The 19892-nt window shown below is 39.7% G+C and overlaps 1 protein-coding gene across 1 annotated transcript in view; it reads right to left on the bottom strand.

The window, feature by feature from the left end:
• Positions 1 to 19892, bottom strand: part of LOC109029701 (uncharacterized) — an 85365-nt gene that overhangs the window by 18796 nt on the left and 46677 nt on the right. The window contains exon 2 of the mRNA XM_019040284.2: positions 17505 to 17585. Coding sequence (XP_018895829.1) covers positions 17505 to 17582 — 78 coding nt within the window. The 5' untranslated portion in view covers positions 17583 to 17585. The remainder of the gene's footprint in view (positions 1 to 17504; positions 17586 to 19892) is intronic.

The raw sequence follows: 19892 nt of genomic DNA on the forward strand, positions 1-19892 counted from the left end.
ATCGATTCCAGGACATGTTCGAGACCCGGGCGGATAATCTTATTAGTACAATTCAAAAGTCACTAGGTTAAATAGGATAAAATAATCATAAAAAATACGAGTTATGAGGAACGAAAACAAAGATGGCGCGGCCGAGGTAGAATGAAAAAAAAATTGACAATATGAATAAATAAGTGCAGGAGAAATTGTAGATGCCAAGAAAGCGGTAGGGGGGAAGGGGGGGGGGGTAGGAAGACGAGGCTTCGATGATACAGTACCGGAGTTGAGTTTACGGTAGGGGGCAGAGAGAAATTATGCTGGAGGTGAGGTGGAAAAAGTTTGAATGAGAGAGATGATTTATTCCAATACGGAGATGATAAGGTCAAGAATCCCGCTGAGAGAAGGAGCGAGAAAGGGAGCAGTGGTAAGCTCTCCCAAATGATTCTGAAAATCCTTAAAGTGCGAATGAACGTCGGATGGATTATAAACCGTAAATCGCATCGATATTGAGCCATATTTTATAATCTGCCCTCTCCTTTGACACACATTCGCCTTTATTGAAATCAACAGGTTACCGACCGACGAAACATGAAGCTCCGGCCCCAGCCGCCGCCACCGCATACTATACTTCGTGGCCTAGTCTCCCATGATAAGGAAAAACGACGTATGAACCTTCCAGCGTTGCCAAATTTCCTTTCATGATGTATGAATTCCTTGATAAGCTTATGAATTTCTTCCCTCCAGTTTTATAGTAAATTTTGTTCGCAATTTCACCTACATTTCCTGAAAATTTCAAGGAAAAATATCAATAACACTTCTCAAAAATAAACATTTACTGGAGGAAATTTGGCAACGCTCGAATGTACATACGGTTTTTTTCCTAAGCACGGCAGTAGTAGCAACCTGCTTAAGTAGAGGAGGAGTGGGAGAGGTGGGGCGGGGGAGTATTTTTATCGTCTACCCAATAATGTCAACTAAAAATCTTAGTCGTGTCAACGAGATCCTTACTCTGTCCACCCAAGTTTTTGTCCGTTTTCCGTAACCGTATTTTTATGTATCGCCGCTGACTCAGATGTCCCCGGTTTTCTCCCGGCACTTGTTCCCTGGCCTGTCGTGCACCTGTCAGAAATTAAGCTCCGATCTTTCAATGCTGATTGGAATTAATCCGATTTCATTTACGGCCGCTATGGCTATCGCGCATCATGACACACTTACAAAAAGCTCTGAATTTATAAGGCCAGTGGTGTCTCTTTGTGCGCGTCCTTTCATTCAAACAGAGTCCCAGTAGAGCTTAACATTTTTCCCTGTCCACTCTTGCGACCATTTTCACTTCTTGTGAATGTGTTTCATCATTTTTTTAAAAGAAAATGGCGGATGCACATTTTGCCTTTAAATTAAGTATTTTTGCGCGAGGCGCATTGAAAAAATAATCGTGACGCAGCAGCGCCAAATGGTGAAAAACGGTTGGACTTTTAAAACCTTTCGCATCCCTGCCTCTGCTGCACTGTAAGAATGGCGTGCAGGATTTTTTCCAACGGTCGAACCATCGTGATCTGCGGGTGAACGGTGAATACTGTAAAATATGATGCACTCGGTAGCAAGCGCAGTATAGGCAATTTGCACATCAGAGCGTCTGTGTAATGATGCAGCAGTTGAAGTATTCTGGGATGTTGAAGGCGCTCCTGGATACTGCCTGCGGTAATAAATTTGAATTCGCGATGACCGCATTTCTGAATAGTGTCAACATTCGGCGCCGGGCCTGATCTTAAAAGAGCTTGGATTGTTTGGCATAGAGCTTTGTTTTCATCGTTGGGCATCGATTGATGAACATTTAATAATAAAGCACATATCGTATGCTGAAAACCGCAAATGCTTTAATTCTGCAGGTAATTTGTACATTACTGCAATAATACACTGATTGTACATGCAATTTTTTTCTTTCTTTCCTTTTCTTTTTTTGAGGTTACTCCAACTAAGTTGTGTAGTAGTGCGTATAGAGAAAATTTGTGTTTTACCTACAGGTGAAAACGTACACCGTAGTAGTTTGTAAACGTTTGTTGTTGGGCCTTGGATAGGTTTAAAGGTTACTTTCATCAGCTTATATGTTGAAAACAAAAGAAATGAGGGGGAAGACAAATGAACAGGTAGGAAAATAGATATGTTAATTACTGAGAGGTAAAAAATAAAAAAGTGTTGAAGTTGCGCTTAGAATTAGAACGTCTTTTGGCGATGGTGCAAGAATTTTTAATTAATTGATACCTATTAGATTCAGTCATTTTGCGGAAGCTTCCTGCTACTCTGAATAATCGATGACGACTTGAGATGCGACGAGCTATGACTCACTTTTTAAGATAGCGGGTCAGACAGCAAGGATGAAGAATGATGAGATGCAGTTGTAGTGGGAAAGAAAAGGATGTTGCGCTCAAAAGACGATTCCCATTCTACTCAAGATTGATCTTAAAATCACGCGCAGTCATGAGATCTTAATGATTTCGTCATATTTGATGTCACTCAAAACGAGCACACATGGGTTATAATGTCGTCTGAGTGTTATCATGGCGGCTTGCCAATCTTGAACGATGAACACAATGCGGCTTGCGTTGAGTAACAGAACAGTTGTTAAATTGAGTATGACTCTATGAGATCCGGGCTATCCAGGTACATAGCCCTGTACACTTTAAATAATTCATCGAACTACTCAACTTTAATTCAACCAACCGAAATCTTTGTTAACCGAACTGAAAATTGTCGGTCAATATGCAGCATGTCCTACGTAGACCAAATAAGTACCTCAATTTGTACTACTAAAGTTCGATCCTGTAGACTACAGCGGTTGGTTCGCTCCAGCGAAAAACCAAAATTTCTAAAGAAAACATGATGGCAATGCTGTCAGATTTGGATTATTTCTCTAAATAGGACCTACAACTCAATGCTTTTATGAAAACAGTCCTTTTGACGTTCATCGCAATTAACTCGATCGATTTCCAATCACAAACTCTTTGTTCACATGGCGTGAAAAGAGCAATTAAACGTTTAATCTTTTTGGAGAACACTGAGTCCTAAAATTGTGATAAACGAGCAAACCCAATACTCCCACCACATGGAATTGGATCATTAAATGTGAACTAATTGGTTACTGTCTCTGTTTAACCATTTCAATTGATTTAATGAGCCCGATTACATCTGCTTCACGCAGATGGCAATAAAGAAAGACGAAAGAAGAAAGAAGAAACCAGAACTTTAAAGAACTTTGAAGAAGAAAATTCTAGAGTGAAAACACCATTTCCAATCCTAGAGAGTTTCATGTGATGTATAGTTCTTGGCTTTAGAAATAGTAATCTTAAAAGCTGCGTCTGAAAGATTAATTTGCACTACTAAAATGACAATTCGCAAATACGCAAATCGCACGACGGTCTTATCAGAAATATAGTTCTCCCCCCAAGATCTCGAAAAATTAATTCAGTGAAAAATAGGTATTGAGCAGCTTAAAATCGGACATATTCTTGCAAGGAAGATCTATAAGTATAGGATTTGCGAGCAACATAGTTCCTCTCAGCATGAGTACGTCTAATTTACCTGCTTTATAAGTTTTATCTTCAATTAAGTACAGAATTTTTCCCCCATCTGTTTTGGATTGTAAACGCGTTTCTCTGAACACATGACAACCGCGCCGCGGTGCGTGGAATAAAATCGATTTCTTTCCCGAGCAAAAGAGGCGGTCGATCGCGCCATAATAACGACCACACATGGCGCCCAAATGAGGTTTCGGACCTACGATTCGTTGCTTAATCGGAATTCCTTTTTTTTTTTATTGGGCCGAATGAATACATTTTCACAAGAGATTGGCGTGGAAAGGGGGCACGGCCACGCGTGCAGGAAACTCGTTTCCTGAACGGCGGAAAATTCATCATTTGATCAACAAGATTTTGCGACAAGGAAGTACTAGTTCTGACTCATGCTGGAAACAATATATGTGCGCCTCATTAGTTTCAGTATGCAGATATGGATTCCTATGAACGACAAACGCGGATATTTTGAAACTTCTAAAACAAGGAACAAGTTTCACAACTTCCATCATTCATACAATCATCCGACGAATACGCGATAATTAAAAGCCTTCAGCGGCTACTTTGAAAAAGAAAAAAAAGAAGGGGGGGAAAAAACAAGTTTGTAACAATTCGAGGTGCCAGGCGGAGCCGGGAGGGTTCCAGTATCGATATACATAATAATCGCAAATGGTCAAACACATGTCAAACCCCGGGTGAACTGACGAAAAACAAGTTGCACAGGGAGAGAACAGCGTCGCAGCACGATCCGCCATAACGCAGAATAGAAGAGCGTCTTCTAAATGAATATAAACATTATCAACAAGGCAACCCGCTGCGCAGAAACACTTAAACAGTTGGGTCCCTCAACTATGACTCTCGGAAGAGTTCGATATGGCGAGCACAGCGCATTGAGAACGACATTACCAACATTTCATGTGCAAATTGCGGCATGGGTAAATGTTCAAAGATCCGTGTTAAAGCCGCTTTATTTTTATTTAGCCTCAGTCTTTGGTCACGGCCCCTCGGGGCATATCGAACGAATCCAATCTAGCTATGATAGTTTCCGAGAGCCTTTTCGTTCCATTGCGAGCCTCCGCTCCCAACTTGATGATCATTAAAAGTCAGTTAACCATTTTACTTTTTGTTCGTGTAGTTAGACTCCTTTGGCTTTGCCAGAGATTACACACACAAAAAGTCCAAAACTCATATCGGAATTCAATATTCAGTTAGTTTTCAGGCTGTCTGCAAAATTTTCTTTAAAAGTTAGGGAGGGGGAGGTTCACATAATTTAAAAATAGGGGAGAGGTATTCCAGAGGTGCCTCACAAGGAGGGAGGGGGTCAAAGGGTTGGCTTAAATGTCTCAAGTAATACTTGAGACTTGAGCTCTAAACCCCTTGTTGTATGCCAAAAAGTTCAATGGTCTGAACTGGGTATATTTCAGAGACTTTAACGCAAGGGTAAGAATGTTAACCAAATTCAAGAGATGCCAAAAGTCATTGCATTATTAGTAAAACCCATTAAGTGGCTGCATTGAGTTGTTGTTTGCGCTCCATATCAATCATGTCTGTCTTATAAGGGGCGTTCATAAGATACGTAATGTTCTTGAGGAGGAGTACTTTGTGTTATGGGTGCGTTATACAGGGGGAGGAAATGCGTAAGACCGCGTCACACTATGAGTGCATGGCGTTGCTTCGTCGAAGATCAGCACTACCATGCTAAAAAGAATGTTAGAAGTTGCCAAATTTCCCCCACTAAAACATGTATTTTTAAGGAAAATTATCATTATTTTTTACTTATATTTTTAGAAACTTCTGATCGAATTGCGAACAAAATTCTCCAAAAAATTGGAGGAAAAATATTCAAGAGTTCTCCTAAAAATTCGAATTTTATGGTGGGAAATTTAGACCATTTTTTAGACCATTTAGACCAATTTTTTGCTCATACAGCATTATTTCTCTTTAGCAAGGCAGAAAACAAGGTGGCAATTTTTCATCCAAAATTCGTCACAAAACATATTGTGAAGGAGTGCAGTCAAAGCGAGCGTCACATAATAGAAATTTTCCCAGGAATGAATTACGGGTGCGTCTCGCACGGAAAAATCCGATTTGCAACGTTACGTAATTCACAAAAAAAAAAAATTCCGGCCGTAGAAGCCACACTTACGGGCTATATAGACATACCGTCCGCGTTCCGGGTTCAGAGGCCGAAAGTTCCGGGCGTAGCACCCGGAGCAATCGAAGCTACGGATCCAGCACCAGAACTTTCGGCCTCTGAGCCCGGAACGGACGGTAAGTCTATGAAGCCCGTAATTTTTTTCCAGTGTATGAGCAGGCCCGTCACGTATCTCTTAAGGCAAAAGACCGAATAGAAGTCAAATCTCAATCGGTCCATTGTTGAGGCCTCTGTGAGCGATGAGCTTAGACCTGGCATCGTGCTCGTGTGTTGGATAACAATTATAATCGTGCACAATTTGCGGGTGCTTCAGAAAACTCATTGAGCTAGCCCACTGGACATGGAGCGAGCAGTCAAGCACTCATTCTGCCATGCTAAGGAAAAACGCCGTATGAACATTCGAGAGTTGCCAAATTTCCCCCGATAAAACATGTATTTTTAACAAAATTTATACATTTTTCTCCATGAAATTTTCAGATATTTTCGATTAAATTGCGTACAAAATTGTCTGAAATTTTTGGGAAATAATGTTCGCAATTTTCCCAGTAAATTTGGTTTTTATCAAAGGAAACTTGGCAACGTCTGAAGGCTCATACGGCGTTTTTCCTTAGCATGGCAGCATTGGAGCGAGGAGCGAGCGTGCGCGGGAACGCGGGAGGATGACACGGATGGACGAGCGGAGGGCCAGGCGTTTGGGCGCCGGAAATGACGTCATACTCCTTATATTCACAAGCGGAAGCCGAAGCCAGTCAACCGAAATGGATCCAAGTTCTGCCCCAATTACTCGTAAACAATTCAATTGTTCTTCAGCCGCCCTCCCCGCCCGCCCGATCAAGGGCCCTTATGCAATCTCCTTACCGGAGTGATACGTATTTGAATGCACTTGAAATTATTTGCCAACCTATGTTTCGTTATTTCGCTCGTTTCATGCTACCGCGGCGCTGTTGCCACGTTCTGTGCACACCGGAAAAAAGTGATGCTGATTTAACATTCTGGATGTAGAAAAGTGTATGGGAACTTACAAACCGCTGAATTGACCGACACAGCAGCTTTATTGCACAGAGGTGCATAAATGCTTGGCTTAATGAAAGCCCCTGTAAAGTGCACCTCCCGGGAGAAAAGGGAGGGGCAAATTCACCACTCGCTCCGTGGGCCCCTCTCAATAAAATTTTAAATTTTAGCCTCTCTTGAACGCAATTTGAGGTGTTTTTGGGACGCATTGTGTAGGAAAAAACAGGGTCTACCCCCTGCAGAATGAGTTATACGCTCGTGAAAAACAAGGGGAAAAATTATAGTCAAAAGATCCAAAAAAAATTTGATAAGGGGGAGGCAATAACGTTTGTGGTGTGGGCCCTCTAGGAGCGCACACTGGAAAAAAAAACACATTGGATCTAGAGTCCAGACTCTTGAAAACATCGAAAAGAAATACTCTTGATTCATTCGGATTTTTGCTTGAATCAAAATGAAATCCGCTTAAATTAAGAGGCTTGGTTCTTGATTTAAGCTAGATTCTGATTGAATCAAGAGTACTTTTTCTTGTCGATGTTATTAAGAGTCTGGACTCTAGATCCAATGTGTTTTTTTTCCAGTGCACTAAGTACGACTTTACAGTAAACTTAGCCTTGGTATTCATTGCTTTGTTGAAAAGCAACTTGGATCACTCTTCTAAATTGGCAAAGATCAAAATATCAATATACTCTCTCAAGAATGACATGGCTCAGAGTAACTCACACCTTAGTGCGAAGTGAGCTAATGTACGAAACTCCATGGTAGTAAAAAAGCTATCTAATACATAATTTTTTTAAAAAATCCACAGCTCTATTCGCGGAAATTCGCATACCCCTACATACAAATCCGTATATACACATGTTCTGGAAATCCACGTACTCCACGGAAATATCCGCCGGGTCCAAATTTCCGTGCTTCTCACGGTCAACGACCGGATCATTTTTACAGCAGGGCGGTGTTACTTATTTTTAAGAGCATGTGAAACGCACAACTTGGTTTGTAGGGTGGATTTCATTTTACTCGCGCCGTATTCTATTTTTTTGCCAAGATGTCCCGAGCGCAGAGACACGCTCAAGTGTCTCCTCAAACATACCCACCGCTGCGAAGGAAAAAGAGGCGAAGTGAAGGAGGACTCCGCGGGGGAGGGGTGGGGGCAATGAGCACATCATCATTAAGATAGATAATCCATTGCATTATTCCGCGAGTGGTGATATAGCCCGGTGGAGTACTATTTCAAGAGCGCCTGCAAGGGCGCCATGACGAGAAATCCAATAAGCACAACACTCATATTCATGAGCCGGGGCCCCCGGATCCCACAGGGCCCGCGCTCGTAAAAACACGCATGTTTGTGCTCCGTCCTCGCAAGCGCACATTTTTAAACTGAAGTTGTTTTCGTTGACCTGGGCACGCTAGAAAACAAACTGTCCCTGATTAGAGATTCCAATGTGGGATACGCGACCCAAGAGCAGTAACTGACTCGGTTCGGTGGTGTCTTGCAGGCAGGAAAATTAAGCGGTACTGTGCACCGCACCATGCCGCGTCGCGTTGAGGTCGAGGATGTCGCCATGTCACCCCACGCGCCCTGCCGGACCACGCCACCGAGATATTTACAAGTGCTAAATGTTAATATAAGGAGCAGGCAGTTGAGAGCATTTATATTAAATCCTATTTATTATCGTGACTATAAAACAAAGCCAGGTTCCTCCGAACCCTATACTACCGTCCCAGGGAAGAACACCGTATGCGCCCTCAGACGTTGTCATATTTCCTTTGATATAAAACGAATTTACAAGGAAAATTGAGAATATTTTCTTTCAAATTTTTCAGATAATTTCGTTCGCAATTCGATCTAAAATATCTGAAAATTTCAAGGGGAAATAAGCATGATTTTCCTCAAAAATATATGTTTTATCCGGGTAAATTTGGCAACTCTCGAATGTTCATACGGCGTTTTTCCTGGGCAAGACAGTATAGGCGACCCTTCTCGATGAGCAACCGTGTGAGCTGGCTCTCTTGGGTCAGGCGATAGACATTAACAGCGGAATTAAATACTCAGTGGGGGTATGTAATTTAAACAAATAGTTGCAAGCCTGTAACAAGTGAATTACCTCTCTTTCCTTTTCTTCATGCGATGACTTCCAGACTTCTGAAATTCTAGCGCCCTTCCTCCCTCGGCCTTTTCTTTTTTTACTATTATTTATGGAAGGAGTTCCGAGCCGTGGAAAATGACCGCTTTGACCGATCCTAAAACGTAATTTAATTGTAAGATGACAGATATTTATTTGCCTCCGAAAACGTTTTTATGGCTCTTTTTTGATGGCTCACTTACATTATAACACCTGCCTTTCATTGGATTCTTATGGCTGTTCACCTTTTATTGTACAGTTAGCTTCCTCGTGTTGAGTTCAGACATGCCATCATTGTTTCCGTGCTTTCTAGATTTAAGAGAGGTAATATCAACAGGATTTGTCGCAGTTAGCTGAGCAATAAAATCTAATAAAACAAGAAGTTTAATATCTGAAACGTCTACAGTTAACCGTGTTATTCAACGCCCTTTTTTATGCATCATAGTCTCACACGAGGTCCTGAAGATTTATTTGACCAAACTTGTATAGGGGAGATGTAAAGCATGCAGACCTTTCGACACTTCTCCCTCGCTTGGAAAAAAGTGTCGAAAAAATCAATAGCATCTTTGTTAAATCTATGATCATTGATTCCCATCTAGTAATTATTAATTGCTCTCGATATCATGCTAATCACATGCGATGTCAAAATGTGCCTTGTAGATATCTTTGAGGCATAAACAAAGAATCGAAAGCTCTCTGGTATTTTGTGTCATCCGCTGCGAGAACGCGCCGCGGGCGAAAGTGTCAGCGCTTGGACAGTCAAAACGCCTTCAATTCCGTGCGTATGCAACACGGGCATCCATAGAGCTCGAATAGTTGCATCCAGGAGTTAAAATAAAATTCGTGCAGTGTTTGTCGCATTTGCCACTTACTTCTAAGGGAGCTTTGCTTGTTTCTTTACACCGTAACTTATTTTAAGCATTGCGTAGTGCGCAAATGAAGTAAACTCCCTAGTAGCACAACACGTTTCACTAATATTTTAGAAACATCTCATAGGTGTCTAACTTGAGTCATCTCACTGAAACGTTTCAGAAATATTTTTGAAATATATAATTGACACGAAGCTTTGCAGAGGTTTCATTGATACAAATTTGAATCGTTTTAAAAACGTTTTTTTTTTTAAATTAAAACAATTAAAATCAAAATATATTAGAAAGAAATTTGAAATAAATTGCGGCTGTAAAAAATGAAACAAAATAGAAATGTCTCAGAACTATCTTGGAAACATTATTCCGAAACCTACGTCCAAATTTTGTACCTAAAAAATATATTGGAAATAAATTTGAAATGTTTTATTTTCAGTTTTTTGATGCGTGATTACCAAAATTTTGAATTGTTTTGAAAACAAATTTAAAAAAATTTACGCGATTTTTCAGAAATATTTCTAAAACATATCAGAAATATTTCGTATGAATTTAGAAAAATACTATTTCATCTGAAACATTTTTGAAACAAATTTAAAACATTTTGACCTAGTTTGATCTTTGTTACGTTGAACTGAGTCAAAATTATTTTCCAAAAATTTCTTCTTCATCTCATTAATCTTTGTTAAAACGTTTCCAAAACAAATTATAAATGTCATCTGAAATGGGTGGTTTTACTTGAAATATTTGGAACACATTTTGAAAATGTTTCAACACATCCTTTTCAGAACATTTTCAAAATGTCTCTAAAACCTTTTTGAATATTTTGTTTGAATTTATACGTCACTTAAAAATGTTTTTGACACGTTTTAGAAATGTTTCATTGATTAACATAGAAACATTTCTAGGACCTTTCTAAAACTTTTCCTGGTTCAAACTGAATCCACCAGAGGGCGTTAACGTTTAATTTCTCAATTTTACCAAATTTCAGCTTAATTTTTCGTCTCAAGCTATACTTTTTGGACATTTAATTATGTGGAGGTTATACACACGTTTAATTCCTTGTATGAATCGAGTTCATCTCCATAAAAGCTCATAAGTTATGAATTATCTAGAATATTGAAACCGTACATCGTGCTTTACGTATACTTTTCTAAAGTGAAGGTGTTCTAATCCCTCTGATAGGTTGGTAATGATGAAGTGTAACGATTCAGCCTTCAGGCATGGTTGGTATCAAGGGATTCCTGTTGTGATGGTTCTAATTCCACAGTGACATTAGTTATTAAAACAAATGTCTGAAAATTTTTGATACTTAGCCTCTAGTTAACCCCCGAAGAAACACATTTCTGAAACATGCAAACATTTCTAAAACATTTCATAGTGAACAGTCAGAACCTAATTTTCTCAAACGCATGTTACAGAAATGTTGCTGAAACGATTCAGTGAAACTTTGAAACATCCTCAATAGGTTTCAGAAACATCTTCCCACGGTGTAGGCGACACAAGAATTTGGGGTGACATAGAGAAGTGTCTGAAACGTGTTAAAAACTGAATGAACACATTCTGAACGTGTTTAATATGTTTCGATGAAACGTAAGAAATATTTTGAAAACCATCGAAATGCTTTGGAAACGTTTCTGAAACAATTTTGTGAGAGCATCAATCACCTTTCCTTTCAAAAATATGTTTCAGAAATGTTCCTGAAACGTATCAGTGAGACTTTGCTACATCCTCAATAGGTATCAGAAACATCTGCATAGGGTGTCAGTTTGACAAAAATTTGGGGTGACATAGAGAAGTGTCTGAAACGTGTTCAAAACTGAATGAAAACATTTTGAACGTGTTTAAAATGTTTCGATGAAATGTGTTGACAATGTTTTTTGATTTCAGTGACACATTTTTGAAACATTTTAAACACTAATTGTGCTACTAGGGCTATTCCTGATTTTTTTCGCGACGTTGTAAATTATCCGAATTATGCTTCGATTGTTTTTTAATCGATAGATGACTGTAAACTGGCATTGAGTGGATATTTTTTGCGAACTTTGTATTGTAATGACCTGAATCAATGTAGACTTAATTAGTCATTAAAAACGAACCTGTGTGTCTAGCAAGTGTCGAGAATTTAATTAGTTCGAATATAGTTAAATAATTTTCTTCCTTTTTTGATGCCGATGAATTTTTAAAACTAACACTTGTCAAACTGAATTTTATTTACTAAGAACATTATTTCACCGCAAAGCATAAACAAGAAGTAATTATACGACCGCTTTGACTAAAACGGACCTTAGGTTTTGAGATTCGGAACGTTGGAGTACAAAACATGGAAAATTTGAAGCACGCGCGAAACACACTTTCGCTGAACATTTTGCGGACTGCTATTGCCAATACACCAAAGGAACCTTTGTAACGTATGTATTTTATGAATGACAGCTTTCACACTGCTGGCGAGGCGTGAATAATTGTCTATTGTTGCATTCCCATTTAACGCTATTGTAAAGAATCGATCCTTAAAATATCCATTGCAAGCACCCTTTATAATCGAACTTTTCCCATAGGTTAAAAGGAAGATCAATCGATACATCGCAAAGCACGACACGGCTCTGCCGACGCGACGATCGATCAAAACGTAAAGAGGTGGGAGGGTTCCGCTTCAGTGTGCAGGTATATAGGGCCACCTAGGAGAGCTGAGAAATGATAAAAAATTTATAGCACGAAGCGTCCCATAAAAAAATGCGTAATTTGCTTTAAAAGTCATCATAAATTCTACGCCTTGCTTTGGGTAAACAAAAAAATTAAGCTCATTATGTCTGCATAACCTTGCGCCTTTTAAGCACTTAAAGTGACGGTCCCTTTTGAAACGCACGGCACGCATAATTCAAGTAATAGTTAAAGTAAAATACGCTCGGTTGATGCCGCGTTCCTCGCGACTTGTGGTGACTGTTTGCATTTACTGCAGCGAATAAATTTTACAGTTAAATAGGTGAATCCTCCGCGCTTTTGAGAACGTTTTGATATTCGATCGATCAATCGATAATTCCTAAGTTTTAACATTTTTTCAACAACCCCGCCTGTCACATCATGCTGATGGTCCTGCGAATAATTCTTCATTTTCTGACGAAGAAACGTAACTCAATTCGAGGGTTGCATAATTGACTCAAACAATTTCATTTTTACAAAAATGTATACGTGCAATTTTCGTTCAAAATTTTTCTATGAATTGCATGAGAGTAGTGGAAAAATCGGTGAAATTTTCAGTTAGAGGTGCCCAAGAGTCTCTTGGTAAAAATGCAGTTGGCTATTAAAAAATGAACGAAAGTGAAAATGATTTTACGAGTGGAGAGAAGAATATTCATTTTTAGGAATGTGCAACATCATGAAATATTTGACGAATTAGAGGAAATAATGAATGGAGGAATGAATGAATGAATGAATGAATAACTGAACCAGTTAATGAATAAATGGAATTATGAATGGCAAACGTGAAACCACATGCCCGAGTAGATTGAATGACCAGTGCAATGAGAAGATGGATGGGTGGATGAGTTTATTTTAATTTAATAAACGCGATTCTTTGATGGAAAGAAAAGACTGCTTCACGCAAAATGTACGAAAATTATGCGGCGACCTGTTTAGCACTTGGTCAAGTGGATGAGCTGCCAAGTTGAAATATCGTCTTCCAATGACGTAAAAATGTCAAAGTTCACGGGTTAACGCGCGGGAGAACTGAGTGACCGGACGATAAACTAATGGGGGTCACAGCGACATATGCATATAATCTCTAATATTTCGTCTTTTCTCAGACAAAAGAACGTAAGTCCTCTCTCTATCAGGGTTGCTAAATTGTTACTCAGAAAATTTTACCTAGAAAACTGTTATGCTGATTTTACTGAAAATTTCACATTTTTTTTTTTAATACACGCGATCATCGGTAAAATTTTTGACGGAATGCGTAAAGGCATATACTTGAATAAAAAATGGATTGTTGAGTCAATTTTGCTGCCCTCGGATGGAGTTAAGTTCTTCAGTGTGGAGAACGTCGTTTTGGCGCGCCAAAGAATTTAAATACGAACATCCATGATTTTTCTTCCTTACTTTCTGGCTCGATTTAATATACGTGCGCGGAATTTACATGACAAATACTTGTTTCCATACCACACATACGAGGAGATTCAGAGTTGAGTCCATCGGGCGGATGGATGTGCCCTCGGTGCTGCGCTCCCGCACAAATCTTGAAATCAATCCCGGGCCGGTGCCTCATTAGCTGCCAAGTGTGACATAAAAATCAAATGAATTATGCTCCGCTTGAATGGCGAAGGCGAACTTGAAATAACGAACACATTTCGCTATCCGAGCATTAATTTTATGCACTAGTCTTTTAGTTTAACACATCATTTTATGTGCACTGCCCTGGTGGCCGCCCCGTGTCCTGGTCGCCCCAACTATTTCAATTCCGACTCTTATTTCTAGAGCAGTCCCACTTGTGACGCGCATTGCACACTTTACTCCCTTCGGGGTTGCCGTTGTGCAATCGACCACATTCCGCAAGGAGCTTAGCGTCTTACTCTACGTCATTCTTAACGCAGATCCCTTTCTTAGGTAGAGTACCTACCTTTATAGACAGAGTATGGTCATTCGTATCTTTTTACTACAGGAACACTGTGCCGCTTTTTGATTGGTCAACGAGTTTTTAGGCTCCATGACACTTTAACGCAGCCGTAAATAAACAAACAAGATAACGACTCACCGTAACATTGATAAGAAGCTAAAATTTGACACAAATTTAAATTATACGGCGGTATCAATTGAAACTTGCATATCGACGGTGAAACTACCAAACCACGTATCTCGATTTGCGACGTCGCAAACTTCCTGTCATACTTTATTTTTTAAATGAAAAACTACTTAACATCCAGTCTTGAAAATTTCTGTGATTTTTCCTCTTTGTGCGGAAAAAATTCCGTGAAAATTTCAAGGAATGATATTGATTTGTTCTACTTCAAAAAAATAAAATGTGAGCGTAGATTTTTAAACACCGCAAACGAGATACGTGGTTTGGTAGTTTCACCGTCGATATCTACGAATAACACATGAAAACACTGTTAAATCGCCATTCGCCTTTTTCACAGGATGATGTAAGATGTGCATAACCTCAAACTTGCTTGCTGATAACAGTCATCTTGCTTGTTTATTTACGGCTGTAAGAACATCGTGTCCGTCAATTTTCTCGCGACCACTGAAAAACCGGCAGAGAAATGGCCATACTCTGTCTATATACTTTGTCCAAATCTTGCGATTTTTTTGGTTCTCAATTTCTCAAAATTATTCGCTGGTGCGATCGTCTTTTTTTGTTTAAAAAGTCAAAATCTGGTGTGATTTTTTACTTGATCAATGCTACGCCAGTTTGACCATGCCAAGAACCTAGGACAAATCGCCTTAAGGTGCCTTTCGGAGGCAAAGTGGCAGCGGCGAGGTTTATTGCGATATCCCGCACCCAGTTTAAGAGGAGGCTAATTGTGGCCAGGTGATGCGCGCGGCTTATTGCACTGCTGCGGCTGCGGCACTGGACCAAACCTCCGCGTCGCATGCATATAACCCCGACCTTTTACGCATTAGTAATGCATTCATCTGCAAACATGGCATATCTGAGTCTCATGGGGTCTACCCTTCACGTCTCACCTGTATTTACTAATAGTCTCTCTTGAAGCTTCCTCCGACTTAGTCTCCAAGCAATACGTCATCCTTTTGACGTAAGAACGTAAATGCATTTCGCGATGAGCCCTGTTAATCATAAATTTCAATACTTTCCCGGGCTCATCTCAAAAAGTAGTTACGCTCTATTATATCAGCCGAGCAACGAATAGATTCACCGCTGTATCGAGGAAAAATCACAGGTAATCTCGAGCGCGAAAATGTACTGTGGGGACATTTTACCGATTTCAAGAAAACTTTACGTTTCAATCCCTTAAACGCATCTCACCACAAGAATTTTGATCATGAGAAGAATAGAAATTTAATGTCATTAAGAGGAACCCACACGAAATGAATCCATTCGGTGGATTTTGTATTCGAACCATGGTTCCAACAGAAAAAAAAACGCCTTCAGTTACTCAGGTATGCTAAACGCTCGACAGGGAAACACGAATAGTCGTATTATCCTTTTAGTAATTAATACATCGCTTGACTCTCTTCTCAAAAGTATCACTATTCTCGCTTATTGACCTAACCTAACGGAAAATTGGCTTTTCTCTGAGACATCCGAACACCTTTACCGAATAATCTCCAATTTAGATTAGAAAAGTCTGACGAAACAGATTATTTTTTTTTAAAAAAAATGATTTTATTGCACCGAAGATGATGACGAGACTTATTCAGATGGACCATTGACTTCACATCTAAAAAAATCGCGCAGGTGCCTTCCTGCTAAATGCAATCATAATAACGACGGTATGACCTCAAATAATTTGAATATTCACCAAATTCCAAAATACAAGAGGATGCCACATTTTTAATTACTTTCTCTTTATATAACTTGCATTGGAATTTCCTCCTTCCACCTCTAATCCAGAAATTTATACTTTTTAAAATCACTACCTCTGCCGATCTCTGTATCATCTAGTGTGAGCGAATACGTAGCATCAACCATAAACCACTTTTCAAGGTATTTTGACGTTCCTGACCGCAGCCGGTGCTGGCGCGACCTCCTGAGTCAGAGGTCGGAGACTGGAAAGAGGCTCCTTTCGAAAGATGTAACTTGGATTTCTAGATACGATGGAATCTCGAACTTACGTGAGTTCCGAGAATTTCTTCGAAATCGTATGTGCCTGTTAATTACTTCAATACACGCGCAAAATTTAATCTGAAGTATTTTAGTCTTCGTTCCACGACGCGAGAGACGGTATTTTCCTGGATATTCCAAAAACCCTCGGAGGAACAGAGCCTGCTTTTTTTACCAGTGTGATTAGCTATGTGCTTTATGAAAAGTTTAACCTTCACAAGATACACGCAAATATCCAAATTTTGGCAATTCCAGTTGCGCCTACATTTTAGGAAATGGGGCTTCTAATGATGAAGGGAACCTTTAGCCGACTTATAACCTTATGCTTGATTACAATTTCACGAAGTATGTCTGTACCTCTAATTTAGCACAAAAAATAATGTATTCGTGAGCCCAAGGATTAATGTAAGTTACGTTGTTAACGTCGCATCGAGTGAATAGGAGAGGTCGGACAAAATTTGGAAGCTTAAACGCTTATAACTCCATTATTATTCATAATCCATTTATCTATTCATAAAACTTCGAGGTACGAAAAAGGGTTTCATTAGTTTCCTCGTAAAATTTTCTTTTGAAAGCACCCCTTGAAATTTAAAATATGACGAAATAAACATGAAAATTTGCAATTTTAGTAAAAAAAATTGCAAGTTCGACCTCTCCGATTGACTCGATCCACTATGCATCATGGGATATTTCAAAGGCAAAAGTGCTTCAAGGGTCATTTCGATGATGAAACTACCAGACTACGTATCTCGTTTGCAATTTTTAAAAATCTCCGCTCCCATTTTATTTTTTTGAAGGAAAACAAATCAATATTATTTCTTGGAATTTTCACAGAGTTTTCTTCCCGTAGAGAGAATGAAACACGGAGGTTCTCAAGAATTGAAGTCGAGTGGTTTTCCATCTGAAAAATAAAGAATGACAGGAAGTCTACAACGTCGCAAACCGAGATACGTGGTCATGTAGTTTCACCGTCGATTTCCATCAATAATTCTTGATTTTCGTGGAATCAAAGGTCATGACTTTTCTTACCTTGCATCCTTCGCACGTGAAGGCTCCGAAGTGAAATCCAGCGGCCGGCTCGCCACACACTTTGCACTGCTGGTTCATAACCTGCAACACAGTTCAAATTCTCATTAACAGTTAATTACTTATTATATGTTTTGACTACAACTTGCAAGAAAGAAGTCACATTTCAGGCTCACCTCAAAAACTACAAATATGCTCTTGTTTATATGGAGGCATATGATTCCTCTTCTTTTTTCTTACTTTAATGTTTCCCATGCAGAAAAAGTACTTTTATGAAAGAGTCAGAAATAGAGTTCCTTATTGCAAATGGTATTCAATTTCTATCCAACAGAAAATTAGAAGAGTCTTAATTTTTAAATGGTATTAGTACAATTCACTTTGCTTCTGTATCATCTTACATACAATCCGTGTATTCACAGAAATCCAATAAAAACGCCAAAATGAGCACATGCAGACTAAAATAATGAATTAAGTTTTGCAAGACCTTTAAGGGGATTCTCTGTAGAGTCATCATTGGATCATTCGCAGATCATTTGCCGATACACTAACGGTTAAACAAGATGCGCATATGCAAAAAAGGAGCTTAATTTCGGCCTCAAGGGTTGACAAGTAATAAATAGTGACAGGGGCTGATGTTTCCCGGCGCTTTTGTTCACATGACGCAAGTAGCGGACAATTGGTCACAGTCTTGATGAGCGTTGAGTCTCTCATTGACGAACATCCTTTTGGTAAAGGTCACGCTTTTGAAAGAGTGCGTTCGTTAAGAATGGGTGGCGTCCAGGCCTCTTCAAAAATCTTGCATCTCTTCAATCCTCCTTTGAAAAATGTTTCTTTTTAAGTGCACTCTCTTTATGGAGTACTGCGCCCTTTCTAGCGGTTTTGCCTCGATCTGCACCATTCATACATGCATGCTCGCAATGCCTCATAGGATCCTTTTAATTATTTAAAACGTCGCAAGCCCCACAAGCTTGGAATTCAGAGGTTCTCAAAATTCTCTTTTGTTTAAATTAAATGTCTCTCTGCGCTCTACGGACGCAATCAGGGGCTCCTAGGACTTCGACCGGGTGTTGCTGTCCGCAATTTCAAGTTAAAATAAAAAGACAATTTAATCTTTTTCTCCTCAATGCCCAGCGGCAGTATCTTATCAACTAAAATGTAAATATTATTCATTAAAAGTCATCTCATAAGTTAAAATTAATCTTTCCAAAGATGTAATGGTTATCTAAAAGTATCTGTTGTCAGGGCCGGATTTACTTACTTGCCGCACATGGGCCGCCTGTATTTTGCCGCCCCCTTCTCATTCGTTTTGAAACATCAATAAAAACGATCAAGTGAACGTGCCGGAGGGAAAGAGGCGTATAAGACGCGTTTACTCGTGTTGGTCACATTTTTTGCAAAAGCCCTGTCAACTCTACTAGCAAAAGTTCACGGTACTTGGCGCGAAATTTAAGTTCCGTAAACCTATCTTTCTATGGCCAAGGCCCTCCATTTATAAGAGATGAACCAAAAAATTATGAAAGAACAAACATAAATGTTGTTTAATAATATAAACTTCCGCCGCCTCGCCGCAATGACCGCACTGTGTTCGACGCAATGCGTGAGGTATTCCTACAGTCTTACATGCGCTATGCTTTTCGGGCCGACCGCTGCTGCACGCATAGTGTTTGACGCAATTCGGTCTGTATTCATGCAGTCTTGTAGGCGCTATGCGTTTCACGCTGCCTGCTGCTGACCGCAGCGACCGCACTATCTTTGGCGCAATGCGTGAAGTATTCATGCAGTCTTGTAGGCGCTAATATATGTTACATGCCGACCGCCGCGCCGAGGGTTTCTCCTTTTTATCTTACGTTCTCGTCATCATTGCTCTCTGCGCCGCGCCGTTCCAGGCCAAATTCCGTGTTCGGTTTCTCTCTTAGTCTTAACTCGACTAATTAAAGGTGCTGTCTATTGTATCACAGACGGACGACAAAATTAGAGATATACTCTCAGGAAATGAGAGATTTTGTCACCTTTTCTCGTTCGTAATTTTTTTTCTGAATCCGATTTTTCTTTATAGCTACATTTAAAAAAAATTGCAAAATTTGCCGCCCCCTAAATTTGCCGCCATGGGCCGCGATCCATGTGGCCACCCCCCTTAATTCGGCCCTGTCTGTTGTACAAATTGACGTATCTATGTCAAACGGAACTATGGACGAGTGGAAAAGATGAGGTGTGCTCTAGAAAACTGTATAAGAAATAATGCTGAAAGCCCTCGTCCCACGATCAAATGAACTCATCAAATACAAGATGGCGGGTTCATCAAAATTTGACGGCCCGCTAACATTTGATAGCGGACTTGGACGAAAACGAGTCGCCATCTTGCGTTTGATGACTATTTGATAAGTTCATTTG

This window comes from Bemisia tabaci, chromosome 2 (genome assembly GCF_918797505.1).
Source record: "Bemisia tabaci chromosome 2, PGI_BMITA_v3".
Classification (NCBI taxonomy): domain Eukaryota; kingdom Metazoa; phylum Arthropoda; class Insecta; order Hemiptera; family Aleyrodidae; genus Bemisia; species Bemisia tabaci.